General features: G+C 45.6%; 1 protein-coding gene across 2 annotated transcripts in view; it reads right to left on the reverse strand.

Moving 5' to 3' along the window:
* SLC39A13 (solute carrier family 39 member 13) overlaps nt 1–21,989 on the reverse strand; it is a 203,246-nt gene extending 181,257 nt beyond the window's left edge. Inside the window, exons 1-3 of one of the 2 annotated variants that reach the window (XM_069623110.1) lie at nt 21,855–21,989; nt 20,439–20,718; nt 20,237–20,350 (exon numbers count right to left, since the gene is read on the reverse strand). In XM_069623110.1, the coding sequence (XP_069479211.1) occupies nt 20,237–20,350; nt 20,439–20,673 (349 nt within the window). In that variant the 5' untranslated portion in view covers nt 20,674–20,718; nt 21,855–21,989. Of the gene's footprint in view, nt 1–20,236; nt 20,351–20,438; nt 20,719–21,280; nt 21,367–21,854 lie in introns of those variants that run through there. The other variant, XM_069623111.1, reaches the window with a different exon arrangement.
* Nucleotides 21,990–22,428: the final 439 nt, after the last annotated feature.

Consider the following 22,428-nt stretch of genomic DNA (forward strand, 5'->3'; position numbering starts at 1 on the left):
TGCATGGGAATGACATACAGACTCCTAACTAGTCTCATCTGATTCGCGTTAAAATATAGTTGTCAAAAATGTATTCATACGTGTAAAGTTTTGGAGATTACAGGTATTTGCCATATGGTGAGATTTCTAAGTCTTAATGCAGACAGAGCCCACCTGTCGAAGTGAGATGCTGAAGCTCTCTCCTCCCCTAGCTGTCCCAAGGCACTCCCCCCATCCACTTGTCCTATCAGCACACAGGTGGGAGTGAGGTAGTCAACATTAACCAATCCCTTCTGTGGGGATTATGACAAGTTAGTGATGTCATTAACCAAGCAAGCTTGCCTTAGAGCTGGACTTCTCCCACTAATTCCATGAGGTGACCTGCTGCCGAAATCTGGCAAAACATATCCCAGCAGAGAGGGTCCTAATCTTGCAGTGGAGTCAGGAGTCAGGAGTCAGGAGACAGACTGATGGAGCCCTTGGAGGACTCAGAGGAAGTCCATGCTGTCCCAGCGGTGTGTTCTGATGCTCCCTGATGCCCAGTCCAGACCTCTCCTGCAAGTAGAAATACCCCAAGCCATAGATTGTGTATGCCCTATATGTTTTCAGCATTGTGTTAGTTAATTCCCCACTGAAAAATCCCCTGTTCACCTGTGTAGATCCTTAGCATATTTTCCAAAGTAAATCAATTAATTCCCACATTTAATTCACGGATCTGTATTATTGGCATTCAAAACCAACAATCTTTTCCCAGTGTGTTTTGAGTCGGTATAGTCATAAGATTTCCCAAAGGAATTAACCCCCCCCCAACCCTGCTGCCACGTGTGTGCACACGGTCTGAAAAATGAAATTCCCCATTGATCCCATTCATGTTAAATCTGAAGTGGGAAGCCCAGTAGTGCCTGTGCATATGCAGGGTAAAAACGAAATTGCCCCGGTGTTAGATTGTGATCTGCAAAACAAAATTGTCCCCGTGTTCATTGCGCTCTGAAAAACGAATTGCCATTTGAATTTTCTTTTTCAAATGCCAACCCAAAATCGATTTTCCCATTGTGTGCTGATTAATATTGCCCAAACCCCTGCCTGTCTTTTTTAGGTGTAGAAAAACGAATTTCACATTTCTTTCTATTCTTACCCATTGCAGTTGTGCTAAGTAATTTAAAACCCATTTTCCCATTGTGCTCTGCAAAACGAATTTGTCCCATTTCCTTTCTGTCTCCCATATTGTTTATGTGAGCATTACTGTTAGGCAGAAACCTGTGAAGCTCCCTTAGGGACCACTGCAAAAGGCTTCGGACTACAGGTGTTGGCAGTAAACCCAATTGGTAGCAGTCTGTACCACCCATATTTACCTGGTAGCTGTGGCTGAGCAGCCAGACTTCTCTCAAGAAGAGTTAGAGTGTATATAGAGTATACAAAATAGGTGCAAAGATACAGTAGCACAAGCAAACACTGACCAGAGCTTTGGTATAAAAGCATATCATTATTTATTTAAAAACACACTTGTAAAATACACTAACACTACTGTGGCAAGCAAGTTCAAACACAGTCACTATCAATATATATACATCCCTGATAACTTATTGAACAAGTCTTATTTAAAACACCACTTATTTGCAGACAGAGGTGAGCGCTTAACCTAAGATGGCACTCCAATAAGTTAGTTAAAAAGGGAGGGAAAAGGCAGAATTAGGAAAGCACACAATACCAACACTTTCAAAAGAACCACAGCAAGTCAGGAAAGGCAGAGTCTACTGTAGAGCAAGAAAGTTCATAGGCCAGGCCCACTCTTGGAGAGAGCAAGGCGGAATGTGTCCAAGATCACACAGTTGAATTATACTTTAAAAGTCTTTGCAGATAGTTCAACAAGAGTTGGATCAGTTCAGAGAAAGTTAGTTAACAGGTCCCAGGTCACCCCAGGATAGAGAGTCAAGGATTTACGGGACACCTTGAACAGTCTGTTGCAAGGGAGACCAGGCGGGACACAGTACCTGAAATGGTGAGAAAGCTCCAGCAGGGGCAGTTGTTCCTGGCAGCGGGTGCAAGTCGGTGTTTTGTCCAGGGGACGAGAAGATCTCTACGTGGAGGAAAGCTGGAGGTCGTTGCACTGCCAGGGAAGAAACCAGCCGCAGAGTTTCCTGGTTAAAAGGTACTACCCTTTTATTCGTGGTAGTGGTGAAGCATGGCTATCCAGCCACCGGGGTGCTTGGCACGGACGATTCGACCACGAGACGATCCAGGAAGGCGAAAAGAGAGTGAACTGGTTATCCCCACCAGAAGACGACTCTCCGGGATGAAGATCTTCTGTCGTCGGGAATTGGTGAGGCGGTTCAGCAGGGCTCTACCGGTGGTGTCGTCGTTGCAGGTCGACTCAGCTTCTAACTCTTCGGATTCTTTGGTCCTGTGGAGATTTCTGAAGTTCCAGTCCCCAAAGCACTGCTTTCATGCAGAAAACTCCCATTCATCAGTCCTAGCTGTCACTCAAACATGCTAAGTGGTGAGCCGGGCAGCTCACCACTGGGCCATTCACACAAAAGTGAGACTTGAGTTGCCGAGGCAACTCAGTCCAGGGTGCCTAACCCCCCCCCCCCCTCCCACACATCCTGTAGACCTAGACAGAGTGGCACCACTTTTGGTGGTTTCTGTGCAGAAGCCCACTTCCAAGAAGGTCACAAGCAAAGAGAAACAGATAGAAGGGGAGAAACTTGTGACAGTTAGTCTAGATGATAGGCATTCATGCAGGGTATCTTGATGGAGGCCTCACAATGGAAACGCAGCCACAGGGGGAGGTTCACGGTCCTAGATCCATCTTTCCACTTGCTTCAGGGAATCAGAAAACATCTCCTGGTACTTGGGTTACCACAGAGGGCCAATCTGGAGGGTGAGCCTTCCCCTGCCAACTTCAGACCTGGCATTCCCCATTTCCCCATTCTCTGCAGCATTTTACTTTACAAAAGCACTTTCTCTATGCACCAAGGGCTCTCCACTTCCAAAGAAAGACGGGATCAGAGGCAAGTGCTTTTAGGTTTCCATTATGAGGAGCACTCCTTTTAGTGTGCATTTTATGATTGTTTCTTAAATGCTTACAAGAAAGGTTTGAGTAGCCAAAGCATTAACTACACCAATCATCAAACCACTTACTGATCCTGGCAATTACCTCACAACCGATCTCTCATACCTGCAGGTATAGGACACTTGTGAAATCATGCCACACCCTCCTCACTCCAGCAGTAACCCAATACCGCCTGTCTGAGCTCTGAAGGTGCTGCACAGCCACCTTCTAATACTACTACAAATGCTACTACTAGAAACACCATAGCAACATCTGTATACAGCGCTGAATCCCTGAATGTTCCTACTTCTAAGCACTGCAATAGTTGGGGTTATTACCCAAATGTATTGTAATCAGCTCGTCAGCCTCGTAAAGATGATGTAATTCAAGAAGTATGATTCGATTAATGAACACAGATCTTGGAGGCAATCACTTAACTCGCTGTGCTACTGCCTTACCGATTGTAGCTTCCACCCCCGCCCCTCTGCAAGTTCATTCCAAATCTCCAACCACTGTAGGTACCCCTAACCGGCATTTAAATGTTACAAAAAAACCCACCTCCCAAATGTTACACCTTCAAGAACCAGGTACCCCAGTCTCACGTCTGCACACATCTTACACCCTGCAGGCACTAATGCAAACACTTCAATGATTACATTAGTACATGGGCCTCAACCTTGCAAGGTTCATTCTTTAAGTACTTCCCAACCTCCATCTCGCGCTTGACACAGACTATTGCTTCAGCAGCAATCTAAAACAGTCTGCGTACAACTGTGAATTACCCATCACACGGTCTCACCTCTGCAGACACATCCAATCGTCTCTCCTTTAACCAAGTGCCTCTTACTCCCTAGCACACCTGAACAGGGGGGAGACACACACACACACACACACACACACACACACCACCACCACCCCCCCCCCCCCACCGTTACTACACATACTCCAGGTGTCTAAATAAATGCCTCATCTAAAGAGCTGGACCTGGATAACGCCATACAAATTGCAAGGGCCAAAGAGTAAACCTCGAGCAGGTGCAAGGAAGTTAGTGGGCCATCACCTGCACCCGAAATGGCTATTGTGCAATGGAAGGGGTGTAGAAAAGGACCAAAGTCGATAGAAGCACCCAAGTGTTACTTACAGATGTGCCAGCACCAAACACATGGTGAACGATAGAGATTGTCCCGCAAGGAACAAGGAATTCTCCAAGTGCAGGCGCTTTGCCCACATTGCCGTGGCATGCACGTGGTGGGAAAAGAATGTCCCCCTCATGGACGGCGACAGAGCATCGAGTGATGAAGATGATCAGTACGACAAGCCTGCAGTGATCATGGGCAACTCATCTCGAGCAAGGAGGGAGAAACCCCATTGCATGTTGAGAGTGGATGGAATGGAAACGCACGTGATGGCCGACTCGGGGTCTGAACTGACCATCCTCCACATACAGACATACTAGGACATGATGGGACGCGACTTGGTCGAAATTAGAAGCAGCAAACAAAGGCCAACAGTCTTCGGAGGAGCCACCGTAGATCCATTACGATATATCGCAGCCAAAATTGAATTCAAGGATAGGTGCACCACAAAGAAAGTCTACTTTTCGTCCGAGGGCCCAGCTGTATTGGGATGGGACGACCAGCATAAACTGAGAATCCGGCTAGACCCCAGCAGCGCTGAAAAAGTGCTGCTGGTCTCCTCAGAAGAAGCGTCAAACCTTAAAGACGCATTACCGGCATTGTTCTCTGAAACACCTGGTAAAATAAAGAATTATGTGCACAAAATCCATCTTAAATTGAATGCAGTGCCGGTCAAGCACAAGGTCAGCGACGGCGAAAAGGGCACTTGAATCCTAGCTCCAGAAAATGGTCAAAGAAGGAACCATTGAGACAGTCGAGGCCCCCGAATGGCTAAGCCTGGTGGTCCTCATAAAGAAGAAATCCTCCAACGAATTGAGAGTGTGCATAGACCTACGAAGCCTCAACCTGGAAGTAGTCACAGACATTTTTTCCATTGCCCAGCATCAACAAAATCATACAGATGAAGGAAGCGATGATATTTTCAAAACTTGATATGAGAGTTGCCTACCATCAAATAGATCTGCATAAGGCCTCACGCCCGCTCAAAGCCTTCATCACATTATTCGGCACATATCGATATACACAAATGCCATTCGGGTTGTCATCCACTGCAACGGCATTTCAAAAAATGAACTCCATGCTGCACGGCATCGAAAATGTGTCGGATTTCCAAGACGACATCCTGGTATACGCCAAGGACACAGAAACGCATGACAGAGTACTGACTGAAGTAATGGGCAAACTACAGAGCACAGGAGTCCACTTACGTCACGAGAAGTGCATATTTGGTGCAAGCGAAGTAGAGTACCTGGGCTACCGCATCTTGAAAGAAGGGGTAAGCCCCAAGAAAAACCTGACGCCCCAGCCTCGACGTCGAGAGACAAACTTCTTTCGTTCCTGAGTCTCGCAGAATATTATGTGAAATTCGTGCCCAGATTGTCCAAAAATCACATCACCTTTGAGAGAGCTCCTGAAGAAAGGTGCAGAGTACACATGGGAATCCCAACGAGTCGAGGCTTTTGCTGAAATCAAAAAGAGAATCCTGCACGCACCCGGTCTCAAACCGTTCAATCCTGAATGGGAAACCTACATAATGACAGACGCCATTGCATATGGCTTGGGCGCCACCCTTACCCAAAAGAAGGGAGACACAGAAAATATTGTGGCCATTGGTTCGAAAGCGCTGTCCATCTAAGAAAAGAACTACTCTATAGTTGAAAACGAGATGCTGGCGTGTGCCTGGGCCATGGAGCATTTGAGGTTGTACGTTTGGGGAACCAAATTCTGCTTAGTCACTGACCACAAACCCCTAGTACACATGCTGTGCCCTGGCGGCACAAAAACGGCGACACCACGTCTAGCAAGAATCACTGCCATACTGCAGAAGTACACATATGATATTACCCACATAGAGGGCTGGAAGAATGCCCAAGTAGACTGCATGTCCAGGCTACTGGACTAAAGTACCCCGGGCACCACATTTCTCAAAGACAAATGTGTGTTGGCATCCATAGGAGATCTAAGGAACAGAGACTTTATTGAGATGAGCGAGCTACATTGGCAGGAAGAAATGGAACAGGATAAGGCCCTGGGTCAAGTAGAAGAATGGGCTCGCAAAGCATGGCCCAATGAGAGAGCAGTGCCAAAGGTCTGCGACCATATTGGAAAGTTAGCGACGAAATCATTATAATGGATGGCCTAATAATGACAGGTGACTGAGTAATTCCCCCCAAAAGGCATCCAAAAGGTGATCTTGTTCAGAGCGCATGCGAGTCATCTGGGCAGCAATATGACCTGACGCAGGGTGCGCAATGCATACTGATGGCCCGGAATGGACCAAGATGTAAGAGCAATGATCGAAAGATGCCATGAATGCACAAACAGTGACAAACAACTGAAGGTGAGGCTGGCACCCATGATACCCACAGAAATCCACACGGGGTCTGGCACAAAATAGGGCTGAATTTCATTGGCCCACTGGATGGCATGTCGAGCGACAACAGCTATGAGGTAGTCATGGTCGACTATTTCTCCAAGTGGGTCGAAATTGAATTTGTGCCAGACATTACCATGGGCACAGTTCTAGAAGTACTCAGCACTGTTTTCCAAAGGGAACGTCTCCACAAAGAGATTGTGATGGACAATGGAGTGCTCTAGTTTCCAGGGAGATGGAAAGCTTCCTATAGAAGCACAATATCCATCGGTTGAGAGCAAGCCTGTACCACCCACAAGCCAACGGGCTGGTGGAAAGGGCCGACCGGTTTATCAAAGGCGCCTTACAACTGGCATGCGCATCAGGCATGAATCCATACAAAATCGTCAAAGAGGCTGTAGCAGCACACCAAGTGACGCCAAATGCCAACACAGTAGTATCTCCTTTTCAATTGCTGGGCGGAAAAAGGGCTGCATCACCGCTGGTACCACCGTGGCTACAAAAAGTCAGAGAGGACGATGACAGCGACATGAGCGACATGGTCTTCAAATTACAAAAGAGCAAGGAGATCATGAAATCTCAAGGCAACAAACGCAGAGCAGCCCACGGCACAGAGGTCAATGAAGGGGACTTGGTGAAAATACACTTACCCCACAAAGACGCTAACACAGGCTCCAAATACAGCAGGGGCATAGAAGTCACACGTAAAAGGAACAAACCATGTCCACACCAGTGATGTAAGAAGGTCGAACCTGGAAAGAGTGGCCGTGTACAAGAAAAGGTTGTCCATTACTCTTCCGACAACAAATTAAAACTTGCATGTTTTTTTCTAATTGGTGTGATGCGACAACTTTTTTTTTTTGCTTTTACACCTGAAAGTAATTTTTCTTTTTCCCCCTCCAGAGAAGTAGGACACGACCAGGAACAATGGGGATTAGCAGGCGACCCTCAACAACCAGAGACGGACGTCACGGAAGAGAAGCGAGGGGAACATGCCCACATGAGCTCCACACCCCAGTTTAAAGAACCACGCCAGGAATCAACCTCAAGGGACATAACCTCATTTGACACATCCCAAATAACCACCCAATCAGTGCAACCACCAACCAGACAGGCCCCAATGGGAGAGAAGAAAGCCAAACAGGTTCACAGACTTTGTAATGGACTAGGAACCAATTTTTCCAACTGAAGGAGGTGTGTGGGGACTCCCCTCATAAGATCTCGGGTTGAAGATCTCTCGAGATTTGGTGTGCGAATTATGAGGAAAGTGCGATCTGCGCCAGAGCGGAAGCACCACAGTACACACAGGCCTCGGCGCTCCTCCTGCTGAGGGGAATTATCCCTCCCAGAGCCTGTGACAGACAGGCCCCTTGTGCTGAACATAATTCCACGGCTGAGGACAGCCTCCTGGGAGCTCCAGCTTACAAGGGACATTAGCTCATCCTGAATGATACCTTGCATTGAAGATAACTGTACAGGGCAGAATAACAGAATTGCGAGTACTTGCCCCTTCCCTGCCCTTGCCTCAATTACCCATGGTTTCTCCACATATTCCAGGTGCCTAAATAAACTCCTCATCTACTACATAAGTGTCCTGTGATCATTCCAGGCCACCACAATATCTTCAGAGAACAAGTCCTAGGAATACTAGCATGTTGAGACTCTGACCCATCCTTAGACCAGCCACTGAAGGCGAGGACAGCAACCCATCTAAATGTGATCCTTTGGACCCAAACAACCATAGCAGTAGCGTCTCATGCAGGGCTGCAATAACTAATTATGACGGGGTCACTGTTTGTTTAAAGCTACATATGCATTATCTGAAAGCCAAAACCTCACCCATCCTCCCCAGTTGGCAGCTCAATATTTACGTGCCAGGCGAAGAAACAAAACAGGCAATATAATACGGAGTCTGGCTGTTCAAAGCTGCCCATTGCATTTTCTGTAATGATTGTGAATTTGGCATTTGCTATAAAAAAAATAAAAACCATTTGCTCTGCTGAACTACAGATGTAAACATGAATGACGCCGAGCCGCAGGACTGCTCAGGAGAAATAAAAGCACGACCTTTCACACACGCTATTTTGTAGCAGACCGTTCTAGTCTAAAAGTAGTGGAAGAGTTTGCAAATACCAAGTCACCCGTCAGGTGCAAGCTGTTCTGGAGTACTGGCTTTTAAGCCATCATTGTTTAGCACCGATACTTTGTGTAGTGCTGCATTTCAAGAAAGAAAAAAATAGTAAAACAAGTGCATTATGGGAATTCAGTAAGGAAGTGGCGTTAGGTGAGAAATGCAAGCCAGAGTTTGGCAACATTAATAGGTTTAATGGGCACCTGCAGTTACTTTACATGTAGGATACTACTGCATGGATAAGGACAACGTGTTTACTGCCAATGCCAATCGAGTGAATTCACATGAAAGGCCAGGTACAACTCCTTTTACTAAAAGGGGTCGGTACTTCGCTTACAGGGCTAATTAGCTGCTCGACACTTTTAGTACTTGTACTCTGTCTCCCCTTCCATCTAACCCCCGAGCACGCACTGCTGTATCGCAACATGTACGCTCAATTTATCGCCACTGGAGGTACCTTTCACTCTCCGTCTGGTCCTTGAGCCTACGCTGGCCAGCAACTACTACGCCAAATTCATGCAGGCTTCTCGCCATGACCGCCTGTGCCAGAAATGCAGCTCTGCTACGGAACACTACAATAGTCTAAAACCAGCGATGGATGTCCCCACTCATCATATTGGTGGGTGTGTGGACATTTAAGATGGCACTGTGCCCATCTAGAGGTCTCCCACACTCTACAAGCCTGGTAAAAAAAAAGCCGAGTCTGGTGTAGGTGTGAACACATTCCCGTTTCCTGTGCAAGTATGAACGCGAAATGAACCTCTCCCGAGCTGCACTCGGCAGCCTGCTCGGAGGAATTCATTACCCCAGGACACAAACTAATGCGCACATTATGCTCGCCGGAGCTCGTGCCCTGGCTCGACCCAACCTGCTGCAGCGGATGATGCAGAACAAAGAGGGCGTGTCCAGGAGCAGACTTCAGCACAGATCTCAAGGGGGAGAAGGGTGGCCAGTTAAAGCACCCCTCTGCCCCCAGTCCATCCACCAAGAACGTAACCAACAGAAACCACAATTTCCAACCACTTCTTCTCACAAAACGTTCATAGAAGTGCCCCCTGCTGGTACACAAGTTGTACACGAGACAGCCTTAGAAAAAGAGTAACTTATGGCGCAACCCAGCAGTCTCAGTGGCCCACAGCCAACTGCACAAGTGTATGCTACCCCCAGCAGTCTCAGCGGCCCACAGCCAACTGCACAAGTGCATGCTACCCCCCAGCAGTCTCAGCGCCCCACAGCCAACTGCACAAGTGCATACTACCCATCTCAGACTGAGCCTATCACAGAGCCAATCATACAAGTGCAATCGGCGCCTCTCAAAGTAAAAGGCCATCACAGAATCAGTCATACAAGCCCAAGGGTGTCGACCATATGGTCCTTGGGCCAGATCGGGCCCTTCACCGTGCCCTCCCGATGATGCAAGTCGCACGGCAATGTGCTCTGAAGGGAGACAGCGAACAAATGGCGTCTCCATTGGAGTGGATTTCGGTTCCATATAAAGACACAGGTCACCTGCAGGCGCGATTCTCGGCTGGTCATTTGAGTAAAGCATCACACTTAAAGCAAAACAGCCTAAAACAATGGCATATTAAAGGTAAGTAGACAACGCAGTGATGAGCGACAACGAAACCAACCAAATAAATATGGACAGTTACCTTATTATCAATAGGCTTCTTTCTCTTCCCACAAGAATGGGACACCATTTGTACAGGCAGAGAGCAATTACTTGGACCTCAAAAAGACACAGAAAGGGCCTATACAACATCACTGTTTCTTAGAACATAGAATGACAATGATGCCACAGCAGAAACCTGAAATAAAGACGAATCTACAATCATTATTAATCTACCAGCTCAAGTTACTTTGTGAATCTAGTGCAACATTGCTAGTACATTTAACGTTTTCAACAATCTTACTTTAAATGAAGAACGCAATTGTATACTTGCATCACACAATTAAACCTTCAGTTGCGATATGGCACAGAACTAGATTGGTCTACTGTGCATCCATGTTGCATCCATGTCTATTATGCACGTGCATGGTTTGCTTGAGTGAAATGCTCTCGTGTACCGTTGGTAATTTGGAACCACAACTATTCCAATATTTCACGTGCTCCCTTACAGAATCTTTTATATTTCCATGGATTTCTATTTAATTTCTCTTGAAATGTTTACTGAAAAATGCACAATTTTGGGATATTTTTAAAAAATTTCACAGGACGGAAATTCCCTGTTTTAGAGTGGCTCACTTCGCTTGCACTTATCGATTTAAAAACTCACCACCACCTGCCACTGTGAATTATGCTTTTAAACTTTTTTAAAATCCAATGGTGTGGCCTGCTTAGTGAGCGTTTGAATCGAAACTGGCCCCTTATCCAATTGAGTTTAATGCCCCCGTCATAAATCCATCAATGCAAGGACATGTTCACGGTTCGGAAAGGAGGGGCGCTGGAAGCTATTTGTCTCCTCCTTGTAGACTGGTTAGCTTGATAGAATCTACCAGGAGCTATTTTTGGACCCCTCCTGCCCCCGTCAGCTGATGTCGAACAAACACGGCTTTGGGACACACCTATACAACATTTAAAGCATAAGTGGTCATGAAGAATGGACAAAATTATGTTTGCAGGTTAGATTTGATGTAGGCTATGTACTAGCTCCTCATACCCCAGTGGTAGCTCATGGTCACTGGCTAATGCTGGATACCCAAGAGCTACTTTCAGCTCCTGCTTAGCCAATCATAATCTCGATCACTGCATTTTCCTATTCTATAGCTTGAAAGTACCGGTCATTCTGCCATTTACACATGGTAACCAGTCCATCTTGCAACAGTGAGATTTAACGAACATTGCAGGTTTCATAATCCAAGGCTTTTGACTGCCCCCCCCCCGCTTGATTATCTCATATCCCCAAAATGTTTAATACGTGGGAGCTCCTCCATGGAGAACGAAGGCATCGAAATACACTGTCTCAAGGATCGGTTCCCACTAAGGAGGGTCTATAACCAGGTTTTAAATCATTGTGCCTTCCAACGAGGAGAAATAGCCATTTGCAGATCAGTCTGGTCACACCCACACAGGGAGTCCATCAGCAAAAGGATAGACAACTCTCCTCTGCATAAAAACTATGAGCAACCCCGCAAACGATTTCCTGCATCTTTGGGCATCACCAGTGAAACGAAGCAGAGCCTAAGCACAGTAAGCAAGGGGTCCACATCTAGGTGACACTTAGTACCTTAGGGTTAAATTGCAGGTTCTTCTAAAACCTGGAAGCCCCTCTACTAAGAACTGTGCCAAAGTCGAACAAGTACGCCCTAGCCCAGGGGTCTGCAACCTTTGGCTCCCCAGATGTTGAGGATTACATCTCCCATGATCCCTAGCCAGCAAAGCCAATGAATCATGACAATTGTAGTCCAAAACATGCGGAGAGGCAAACGTTGAAGAAATCCAGCACAAGCCTGATCATAAAGACAGTTACACTCATAAAATTGCAACTTGCGAGGCTCACACCCAGACATATCTCTGGAGCAACAACCAAGTCGGCCTATAAGAAGTCCTGTTGTACAAGCAGATTCACTTTTAAAGCTCTGGTCTTTCAACTTGTGAAAGCTTCACAATACGCGATATCAAAGCCTAAAAACAGATACCAGAGCCAGGTGTAACTAAAATGAAGGTGCTTCTTCAAGAAGACAGATGAAAAACCACAGACAACTCTGAAACCAGTGTCAGACACCCTCTTCCTATCTCACACATGCAAGAGCATTTTCTGGGCCTATCCTGAGACCAATCAAACGCCTGAACTCCATCCTTTACTGATCAACAAGTCCATGATCCCATTTACCACGCACATTTCCCACACCAATCTTGCAAATCAGAACCTAACCACAAAAGGCATCTTTTTTGGTCTACAGTGAATCGGTTCTCAAAATGTTTTAAAAAACTGGCGACTTCTAACACCCTCCTTATTCAAACCTTCAACAAAACAACCCCATTCCTCCTCAACATGTTGACCAAAGCAGGTGAGCTATATGGAACAGATGTCCCAACCCAAGCTTGCATAAGTGCCATTCCCGCCATAACAAACCCACCAGGCACAAATCTAACCAAGACTAAAGATGCTGCAAAACCCTACTCTGACCCAAGAGGCAATTATTTTCAATCAAAACCAAAGATGCTATTAATAAACCTTGCAAAGTCACAGTGACGGTTGCCAGTCAGATTGACAGGTCAAAGGATCGACACCAAAGAGGGTCGACAGAACAAAGGATCGAATTTTTTCTCTTTTTTTCACTTTTTTTTGGGGGGGAGGAGGGCTTTTTTTTTGCTAAAAATCACTTTTTTCCAAAACGAAAACCTAAAAAAAAAAAAAAAAAAAAAAAAAAAAAAAAAAAAAATCGATCCTTTGTCCGGTCGACCCTTTGGTGTCGATCCTTTGTCCTGTCGACCCTTTTTTTCGATCCTTTGACTATACACCCAGAGTGACTACTTAAACCTTTACCAACCACATGGACATTGCTCCAACACACTCCCAAAAATGAATAAAACTCAGACCTCAATAGATTTTCGAATAAGCCTGCCCCCTACACCCCTGGCCAATCTCCCACTCCTCTCTGACTCCAAAGCAAGCTCTGGATCAGTCTCCAGCCCAAATAGTCTCTCAACTCAATGTGAGCAATCCAGATTCCTCCTCCTACAGTCTCTCCAGATCAGGTGAACATGTTGGGATGCTACAGTCTACTTACCCTTTCCATCCCCACCAGAAACCTATCATCTCATCCAAGAATGTTCAAATCCTTCACCCCAAAACAATAATCCCTGCATATCATCTCATCTGGATGTGGTGGAATCATGACCCCTCCAACAACAGCTTCCCCATTCAAGGATGTAATTTCCTTCAGGGTTAAAGTCACCTCTTACAAGTGGCACACAACTACTCCTGTCCGCTTGGCCAGTGACTGCATAAACATGTTAGTGCTCATGCAAAAACACTGATAATTCATCCACACACTCTCCCCACTTGAATAATGCCCAGAACCTTGAGACAACCCCCGCTTCTGGAAAGACCTTTCCATGGCCCTCCCATCCAGAACTGCAACTGTACCATCACTGGCCTCGCAGGCCACCCAAATTCCTAGATAATAATGGTAGTCACCATCTTTGCAAGTACATGGAAGCTCTAGAGCCATGAAAATCATGTTTCTTACAAAACATTACACTTTTTGACAGGGCACAACATTTCAAAATGTTATACAACTAATCAGGCTCCAAATCACTTGCCACCATGTGGCGCTTTAGCAAAAAAAACAGACTCATAGGAAAACACATTATCTATCTAGTGAATTGCCGTGCAGTGCCCACTCTACCTGCAACAACCTATTCAGTCAGTCAACCCAGAGTCCAGGGCCCTCATTCCAGTGAAAGAATAACATGTTTGGGATTGGGTAACTAAGTAAACCAATAGCACCGTACTTATCAAGAGATGTCGCATATATTCCCACAGGAAGACAGCTTGCCTGATTAACTCACTGATGAGGTCCAACCAGACCGAAACACGTGTCTGGGGTTGCTGTTGGTACTCTTGTTCAGAGGAGAATTGCTTAGCATTTCAGTGGTGGACTGCCCTAGAGCAGTACAAAGACTGATATGTTTTAGATATTTCTCCTCTGTGAAAGATCATGAGCTAAAGACTCTGTAAGTCTCTTGTAACCGGGACTAATGTCCGGCAGAGAGACTACCAGGACCCCCTCCCCTTGTTTTTTGAATGCAAGTACAATACTTGTTAGTTAATTTTCAGAAAATTGCCATTTCCAAGGTAAGCAATAACTTTTGAATTGCTATTCTAAAAAGTATATCTAAAGGTTAGCAAGAACTTTATAACTGTGTTTCAGATACTTGTGATAGAACTTGTGTTCTATTATCTTTTAACAGAGCCTATGCTTCAAGAGTCCTTCCCTATCTAGTTTGGAGTCTCTTTCAGGTCAGTGAGGAGTGGGGGTCACAAAGGCAGGCACAAGCTGCGGAAAATGCAAGAGTTCCTTTGGAAATCTCTTGGCGCAGTTAGGTAACAATTCTTGTGGGTAAAAGGGTTCAGTGAGTTCGTAGAAGACTCCCTACATGCGTTCCAGCATTAGGCCTGAGCGAACGTCTATGGGCAAACTCTCAAATATACGAACTACCCCCCTAGCCACACAGGAGTGACAGAATTACTTAAGGTAAGTATTACCTCAAGTCCCACAATACCTTAAAAATGATGATGAAGTTGGAGGCCTTCACACGGTTGCAGCTGAAGACCCAGTCTCCTGTTCCTTGGTCGTGGTGAAAAAAGGAGCGACTCTGGATGGGATTTCACAGCAGCAGTCCAGACGGAACTCCAACCAAGGATTTGGTGTCTTTTCAGAGATACCAGTAAAGAACGGTTCTTGTCTGATTGATTAGCCACACTTGCTGCATCCTGCACTCTAGTGACAGGACTTTGAAGAGTGGAGTCTTGCGTCTGGCGGTCCAACAGGAGTCCACCAATGTTTCAGGAAGATTGATTCTTTGGAAGATGATGCACTGCAGGATGGTCGCAGGTCTAAGGTGGTTTGCAGCCAAGGAAGGTCGCAGCATGTCGTGCCATGGCTCAAATTGCAGATTATCTTGGGACTGATTATGCTCACCTGTCCATGGGAGGTAGTCATGCTTTTTGGAGCTTCCCTGGCGATTTGAAAATGGGGTCTGGACAGCAGCGGTCACTTCAGCAGGCTTCGCTGGTTACTGGAAGGGGCTGCAGGCATCTCTGGTCATCTTCATCTTCAGTTCTTCTGTTCCAGTGGTCAACGCCATTTATCCAGGGACCTGGTCAATCAGCACTCATGCTACATTAAAATTTTGGGGGCGGCTGTCCTTTCATGTCAACAAGTCTCCCAGTTGAAACTGGTTCCAGGCAGGCATGCCAGAAGACAAAGGAATGTAGAGTTTCAGACTCCTACCTCGTTTCCTGTCTTCACAAACACTCCTGAGGGATTCCCGCCGAAGACAAAAATCAAGCCACAACCTTCACCATATTGGACGGCAGAAGGTTTCAAAAAGCACAAGCACACAACAAATAGCGAAAAAAAGAATACAGCCACCATTCTGGGACAACGGCGACCCTTCTGTGCATTACCGGGGATGTGAACACAGCCATGCAAAAGTAGGTAGAACATTCCACTGCCACCAGCCATTCAGGTATGCTTGTCACTGTAACACAAATGTTACAGGAGCCATGAGAAATAGGATACTATGTAACCCCTCAACACTCCACCTAAGGTGGGGTGTGCCGATCTCACAGTAGAAAATGTACAAAGGCTAAAAAGTATCCCTCTACCCTTGGGAGCATGTGTTCCCACAAGGAAAATAAAAGAAAATAGAAAGGGATGCCTAAAGGGCTCCCAGTAGCACTGCACAAAAGGTGATGTTTGCTACAAAAGTAAATTACAGATGCCTTGCAAAATATGGAGGGAAACTTGACTGCATAAAATAGAGTACAAAAGTAATGAACAAGGGTTCTCATATAAAGAGTAAAAGAATGAGTGAGTGGGGAAAAGGCTCCCACTCACTATAGGAGAAAGGTATAATATATATATTTTTTTATAAACTGGAGTCCAGCAAAAGGACTGGGGGTCTCAAATGTGAAGGAGATTTGGCATCGAAATGAAAAGTCTACCTAACAATAGCCTATAATGTAAAATGGCACACATTGCTCACAACATAAACAAGGTGAATCTCCCAGAAAACATTGCTAGTACACCCACTCAAGGTATAACATTTACATTCAGAACCCTCTCCAGAGCCCATCTATGATTACCCATCATTAAATACCCCAAAACTCTTCAAGAAGGCAATTAATCAGACTGACTTGCTGCATTGTCCAATGGCTGTTACACGTTTCTGCAAAATACTACTTTACCTAAGTATATTTTGTGGTGTAAGAACAGTATGCCAATTTGTTCACTCGAAACCAATCATGTAATGTTGACAAGGACAGTGTGGGAGAGGACAGATAATTGACTCCACTCAGTACTAATAAGCCCTCAGGCTCTGTGGAACAGGTCACTTGAGACAATGCCGCAAAGTGTAGATCTGGTGATCTCCATTACATATGGGGACGCAAATTAGTGGTCACCGGGGATCGCAATTGCAACCCCTGGCATCTCCTGTATGACCCCCCAACTCTGCCTCTGTGAACCCTCTGGGGTCTGCAGCGGCAGAGAGAAACCGAAAGTAAAGAGGGCTCTCAAGACGAGAGCTCTCTTTACATTCATTTCTTTTTTAAGACAGTCTGACATCAAAAAGAAATTATTTCCGTTATGGAAAACCGTAACAAAAATAATTTCTTTTTGAAGTTAGACAGACTTTGCCTACCTGCAGAGGAGTTCCTCGGAGCAGCAATGGAATTGGAAAAAGGTAAGGAAGTGTTTTTTTGTAAAGGTGTGTGCGTGTGTATATGTGCATGATGTGTGGATGGCTGGATGTGTGAGTGTATTGTGGATTGGTGCAGTGTAAATAAGCATGTGAATGGTGTCCCTGTGTCCAATACATAGATTAGCTGTAATCTTCATTACTCCTAGTCCTACTCTTCCTCGTCCCAGTATTTGCCTATGAAGCACCTTGTCTCATACATAAGTACTGGGAAGAGAGATGTGGAGGTAATGCTGGGCCAGTGGACTAAGTGTGGAGTTGAAGGGGGAGAGCTTGAGGGATAGGGAACGTGCATGGAGGTTGGGGCGCTATTATGTTATGGGCATCCATGATAAAGTAGGCATAATATGGGTTAATAGTGTCTAGACTTGCATTTTGGTACAGCGAGTATAGTCATTTCTTAGAGTGGCATGACATTTTTACAGGGCATCTATTATAAAGTAAGCATAAGTGTTATTACCGGTCTATGCTGGCATTTGGGTGCAGCCAGTCTAGCCATTTTGTACTGCGTCATGGCATACTTGTCTGGGCATCTATAAGGAAATAAGTATCATAAGTGTTATTACGTGTCTAGACCATTTTGCTGCAATAGATTTGCCATTTCTTACTGTGGCTTATTTTGTACTGGGCATCTCCGATAAGGCAATCATAAGTGTTTTTACCTGGCTAGACTGGCATTTGGGTTCAGCCAGTCCTTGCTGTGGTATTGTATATTTTTTAGGGGAAGCTGTGATAAAGCAAGCATAAGTGTTATTGTGTGGTTAGATTGGCATTTTGGTGCTGCAAATCTAGGTAGGTATGGCATGGTAATTTTTACTGTGCATAATCAAGGCTACAGCAAACATAGGGGTTATTATATGTCTGGCCTACATTGTGCAGCCAGTTTTGGACATGCTTTCTTATGGTGGCATTGAATTTTTAATAGCATAGCAGTAAGATAGCTCAGTGGGTTGAATTCTTGCTGCTGTGATCTGTGGGTGATCTGCATGCAGGTCGCAGGTTCAAATCCTGGCATGGCCAACTCAGGCTTTCATTCTTACGAGGTTATAAAAAGTACCAACTTTGGTTGGGATGATATTTGTATTTAAATATGAGCAATGTACAGCGCGTTTGCAAAAGTGCTATATAATTAACAAATCATCATCATCAAAGTTATAATGCTACTGTGCACTGAAAGTGACTTGCATCTCTTGGATACTGTATTATCAAAGCAACTGGCAATGTCGGGGATCTACTTTTCATACAATGACAATACCTGACGTGCAGCTATAACTGGAATAATATCGAAGTAACTGGCCATACAATGCTGAAGGGGCATATCTATGGCAGTGCCTGGGCCCATTTTCTCTGGCGTTTACAGTTTATTAAAAACTTGTACAGATTTTTAAACGTATATTTCACAACTCTTAGTTCATTGCTTGCCATTTGTAATTACTTCAAGCACAACATTCTAAAAAAAAAAACATTACAGGCATTCATTCATACAATATAATATCATATACCTATCAGGGCCTTCATTGCTTGCCATTTGTAATTACTTCAAGCACAACATTCTAAAAAAAACATTACAGGCATTCATTCATACAATATAATATCATATAGGGACGTCGATTTTACAAAATGCTTGGGGTAGTGGGCCTGACATCAGACCGGAAGACATCACAGGAAGTGATGGCCCAAGATTACATTTTCCACCTATCCGACAAAATACTCCTTTCGCCACTTCATTATGGTAGCCTATTCGGGAAAAACATTTTCCCCCAACGTTTTGTCTATCACTATTAAAATATTCACTAAAGCAATGGTCATTGAGTTAGAGTATCCATACAAGAGCCTAGCCCACTTGACTACACTGTTTAAATCCTCTAATCTCCTTATGAACTTTCCAGACCACATTTTCCTCGACTTGGTGTTGCGCTTCATCCAATCGACCAATGTTTTTGCGTTTCTGCCTCCACTGACTTTTTGCAGAGCTGACTATTTCTTTCTTGCCAAACAATCCCTCTCATAGCTTAGCATAGCATAGCTCCCTACAAAAGGTGGGGTCCCATATGAGGGATTGCTTGGCAAGAAAGTTAAGATGAAAGCGCATATAAATGCATTTATATTTTGGCCCGGGCAATCTCATCACTGAGGACTGCATCTCCTTATATGCCCTCAGGTGTGTGGTTAGCTCCCTTTGTAGTTTATACAATGACATTCTTTGTTTATCTTTCCCCATTTTACAATTTTCATTTTGTTGTACATCTTCACCGGGAATTACATCAGTGTATGCTTGTCTGTGTCCATTTCAGCAAGAATCGGGTCATAGCAATCCCCAAAATTGCTCAATGCTTTGTCATAATTATTGCTTAAAGATATATTCAAATCTTCAAATAGCGAACCCGAGCGTGGAACCAATATTGCCTCGGTCTATGTTGTACTATTGGGTATAACGCTATTATAGCATGACCCCATCCAATGCATAGGAAGGAAGCACACCCTTGTTAAAATGTGGTTGGTATGTAAAATATTCTTGTCTGCTTTGGTACGTCTTTGGTCTTTAAAATGTTTACGTTTATGTAATTTTGGACTTCCGCATGACACTTTTGGTTATGTCACCAGGCACCAGGGTCAATAAGAACTGATACCATCTGGGTCAAAGGTCAAGTGACATCACTTCCTGTGATGTCTTCAGGTCTGATGTCAGGCCCACTACCCCAAGCATTTTGTTAAATCGACGTCCCTGTGGGGACGCAGTCATGCATTGTTTTTTTTTTTATTTATTATTTATTTATTTTTTTTTATTTAAGGTGATTTAGCAGGTAAATACGGATTACATTCCTTTGTATAGGAAAATGCTGCATCTATGCAACAGGTCCAAATATACGCTCGCTGGGGTATTTCTTGGGCTGCAGGCATGTTCTGTTACAACTCGGGATTATGCAGGCAAAAGCCCAGAGCTGCCCGTTGCTGTGGGTGCATGCGAGTGCACCCAGTTACTAAACATTCCCCCTTATGTAGTACTCAAATAGTCTGCCACGAAAAGTACTGAATTTCCTTTCTTGAAACGCAATGTGAAGATACAGCTAAATGAGCATAATGTCATGCATTACATATAGCGATGCTGCAAATATGTGCACTATGTTACCTATGGTGGCGCTGCAGGTATATGCCCAGGCCTCGGGGAGAAGGTGCAGGAAAACATCACCCAAAAGTCCTCCAATTGCAAAGCTCAACAGTTGCTTCAAGCGCTGTGACCCGCCTGAAAAAAGAGAAGCCTTAGTAAAAACAGCGCCTGGGGAGATCAAAGTAATGGGAGTCAGTTGTGAGGAGATAACCAGATGACTCACCTTCAGATTTGAGTGCAGCTCCGGCCTCGATGGGGATCACCAGAAGCGGAAAGACTCCACTGAGGCCCACCAGTACCGAACCGATGAGGGACCAGAGCCAGGCATCAAGGCGCTCCTCGCTGAAGAGATCGTCCTTTCCACACCTCTGGGTCAAACTAGGAGTACAAGAACTGCAGGCTAGCACCTGGAGCAGGAGCAGAGCAGGAACAGCAGAGAGAGCACGGTCTGACACCATCCTAAGAGCTGCTCGCACCACACCACAGGCACCGCTGGCAAGTCACTGGGGAAAGAGATCGACCTAATGAGACCAGTGGCTATCAGTGGAGAAGGAGTGGCCAGAATCTTAGGAAAGGTTGCAAACAATTAAAAGCAGGAGCAAGTGCTGAGGGAAGGGTGAAAAGAAAGGAAGCAGAAACTGAGGAAAACTGGACTGAATGTGCAGGGAATGCGCGTTTAAAGCAGACTGAGGAAAGGTGAAAAGTCAGTGAAGGGGAAAAACGACGAAAGAGAGCCAACAGGATAGTTTCGAGCAGTGCGTTTGGTCAAACACAGAAGGCAGGGTCGGAGTGCAGGGATAAGACATGAGATCATATAGTGGACAAAAAGCGGCCGCGATTGGCGCTGAGTGTAAAGTACACAGACTTAGCGAGACACGCAACTCGCATTGAAGGCCGCCAAATGCGCTCAGAAAATTAGCATTCAGTTTGAAGAGTCAAGGACAGGCAACAAGAAAAGCAAATGAATGCACGGAAAGGCACTGAAACAAGGAAGCACAAGGCTAAAAAGGTGCAGAAGCGGAGGAAAGCGTTAAAGGGTGAGAATGCAGACACAGTTCTACTCACAGGACACACGTGCAGTAACTGAGGAATGAGAGCGCACACGGTAATTGTAGGAGTGGGGAGGGGTTGGGGCATCAATGGTCCAGGACAGAAGGCAAGCAAGGACATCTAGTGAGTAGCATAGCGTTAGCGATGGGGCGGGGTCTCTATGAATGAAGGTTAGGAATGTACGGCGCGTCCCGGGAAGAGGAGCAGGAGTATGCTTATTGGGGTGCCGTGACAGTGAGGTGGCCCGCGGAGGAGCACATCGAAATTGGGTGCTGGGGTGTTTGAGGATGGGTTCAGTCTATGCTAGAGTGAATTTGTTCGCATAGCTCACAGGATCCAGCCTGGGTGACACACTGGATCATGTTTGGGTACTTCTGGGTCAGTCTGAGTGGGGCTCGGGAAATGAGGTCACTCTGGGGCCGGAGTCAACTAAGGTCTTAACTTGTGCTGGAGCAGAGTTACTCTTTGCTGATCTGCGTGGTTGGGTCGAAGCGGTGATGCGGCGGGTTGGGTAAAAGGAAAGTCCTGTGGGTGGGAATCTATCAAATGGGGGTGTAGGGGCACTTTTAGTGGCGTTTGAGTCCCTTACCGTGCACTGAGCTCCTCCAGTCTGACCCTGCCATCCAGCTGCGGCTCCCTCCCACCGCTCCAGTCCAGCCTGCCTTCTCTTCTGGCCCCTCCTTCAGCACTGGTTGCAGCAGGAGCCACGTCTCAACCTCCGCCCCCGGCTCGGAACCCAGAAGCTGCGGAGTGTCCAAGCACGGACCACTAAGAGTAGCGCGCATTTCCGGTGCTGTGCGCTACCAAGTCCTGCACTGTACCTTGGGGAGCCCCCGAGCTCCTGGGGGGCGCAAATATTATACAACACCGGCAGCAGGGCGAAGGCGTTGGGAGACCTAATAGTTCTAATAAAGAACTAGAGCGCTAATCTTCGATCATAGAATGTGTCAGTCCAAGCACTGCTGGCGGTCCAAACAGTTGGGATCCGTTACTTTTCGATGCTGCCAAAAGTGTTTGCGACCAAGAATTGTCATTTTCTTTGCTGCTCCACGATGTGGCGGGTGGAAATAATGGCGTGTTATGTTTCCTTTTTATATGTTGTGCACGTGACACATATTTTTAGTCTGTGTGTCTTGTACTGAACAATCCTTTATTATTAGATT

Source organism: Ambystoma mexicanum, chromosome 11 (assembly GCF_040938575.1).
Source record: "Ambystoma mexicanum isolate Mex_15411 chromosome 11, UKY_AmexF1_1, whole genome shotgun sequence".
Taxonomy (NCBI): Eukaryota; Metazoa; Chordata; class Amphibia; order Caudata; family Ambystomatidae; genus Ambystoma; species Ambystoma mexicanum.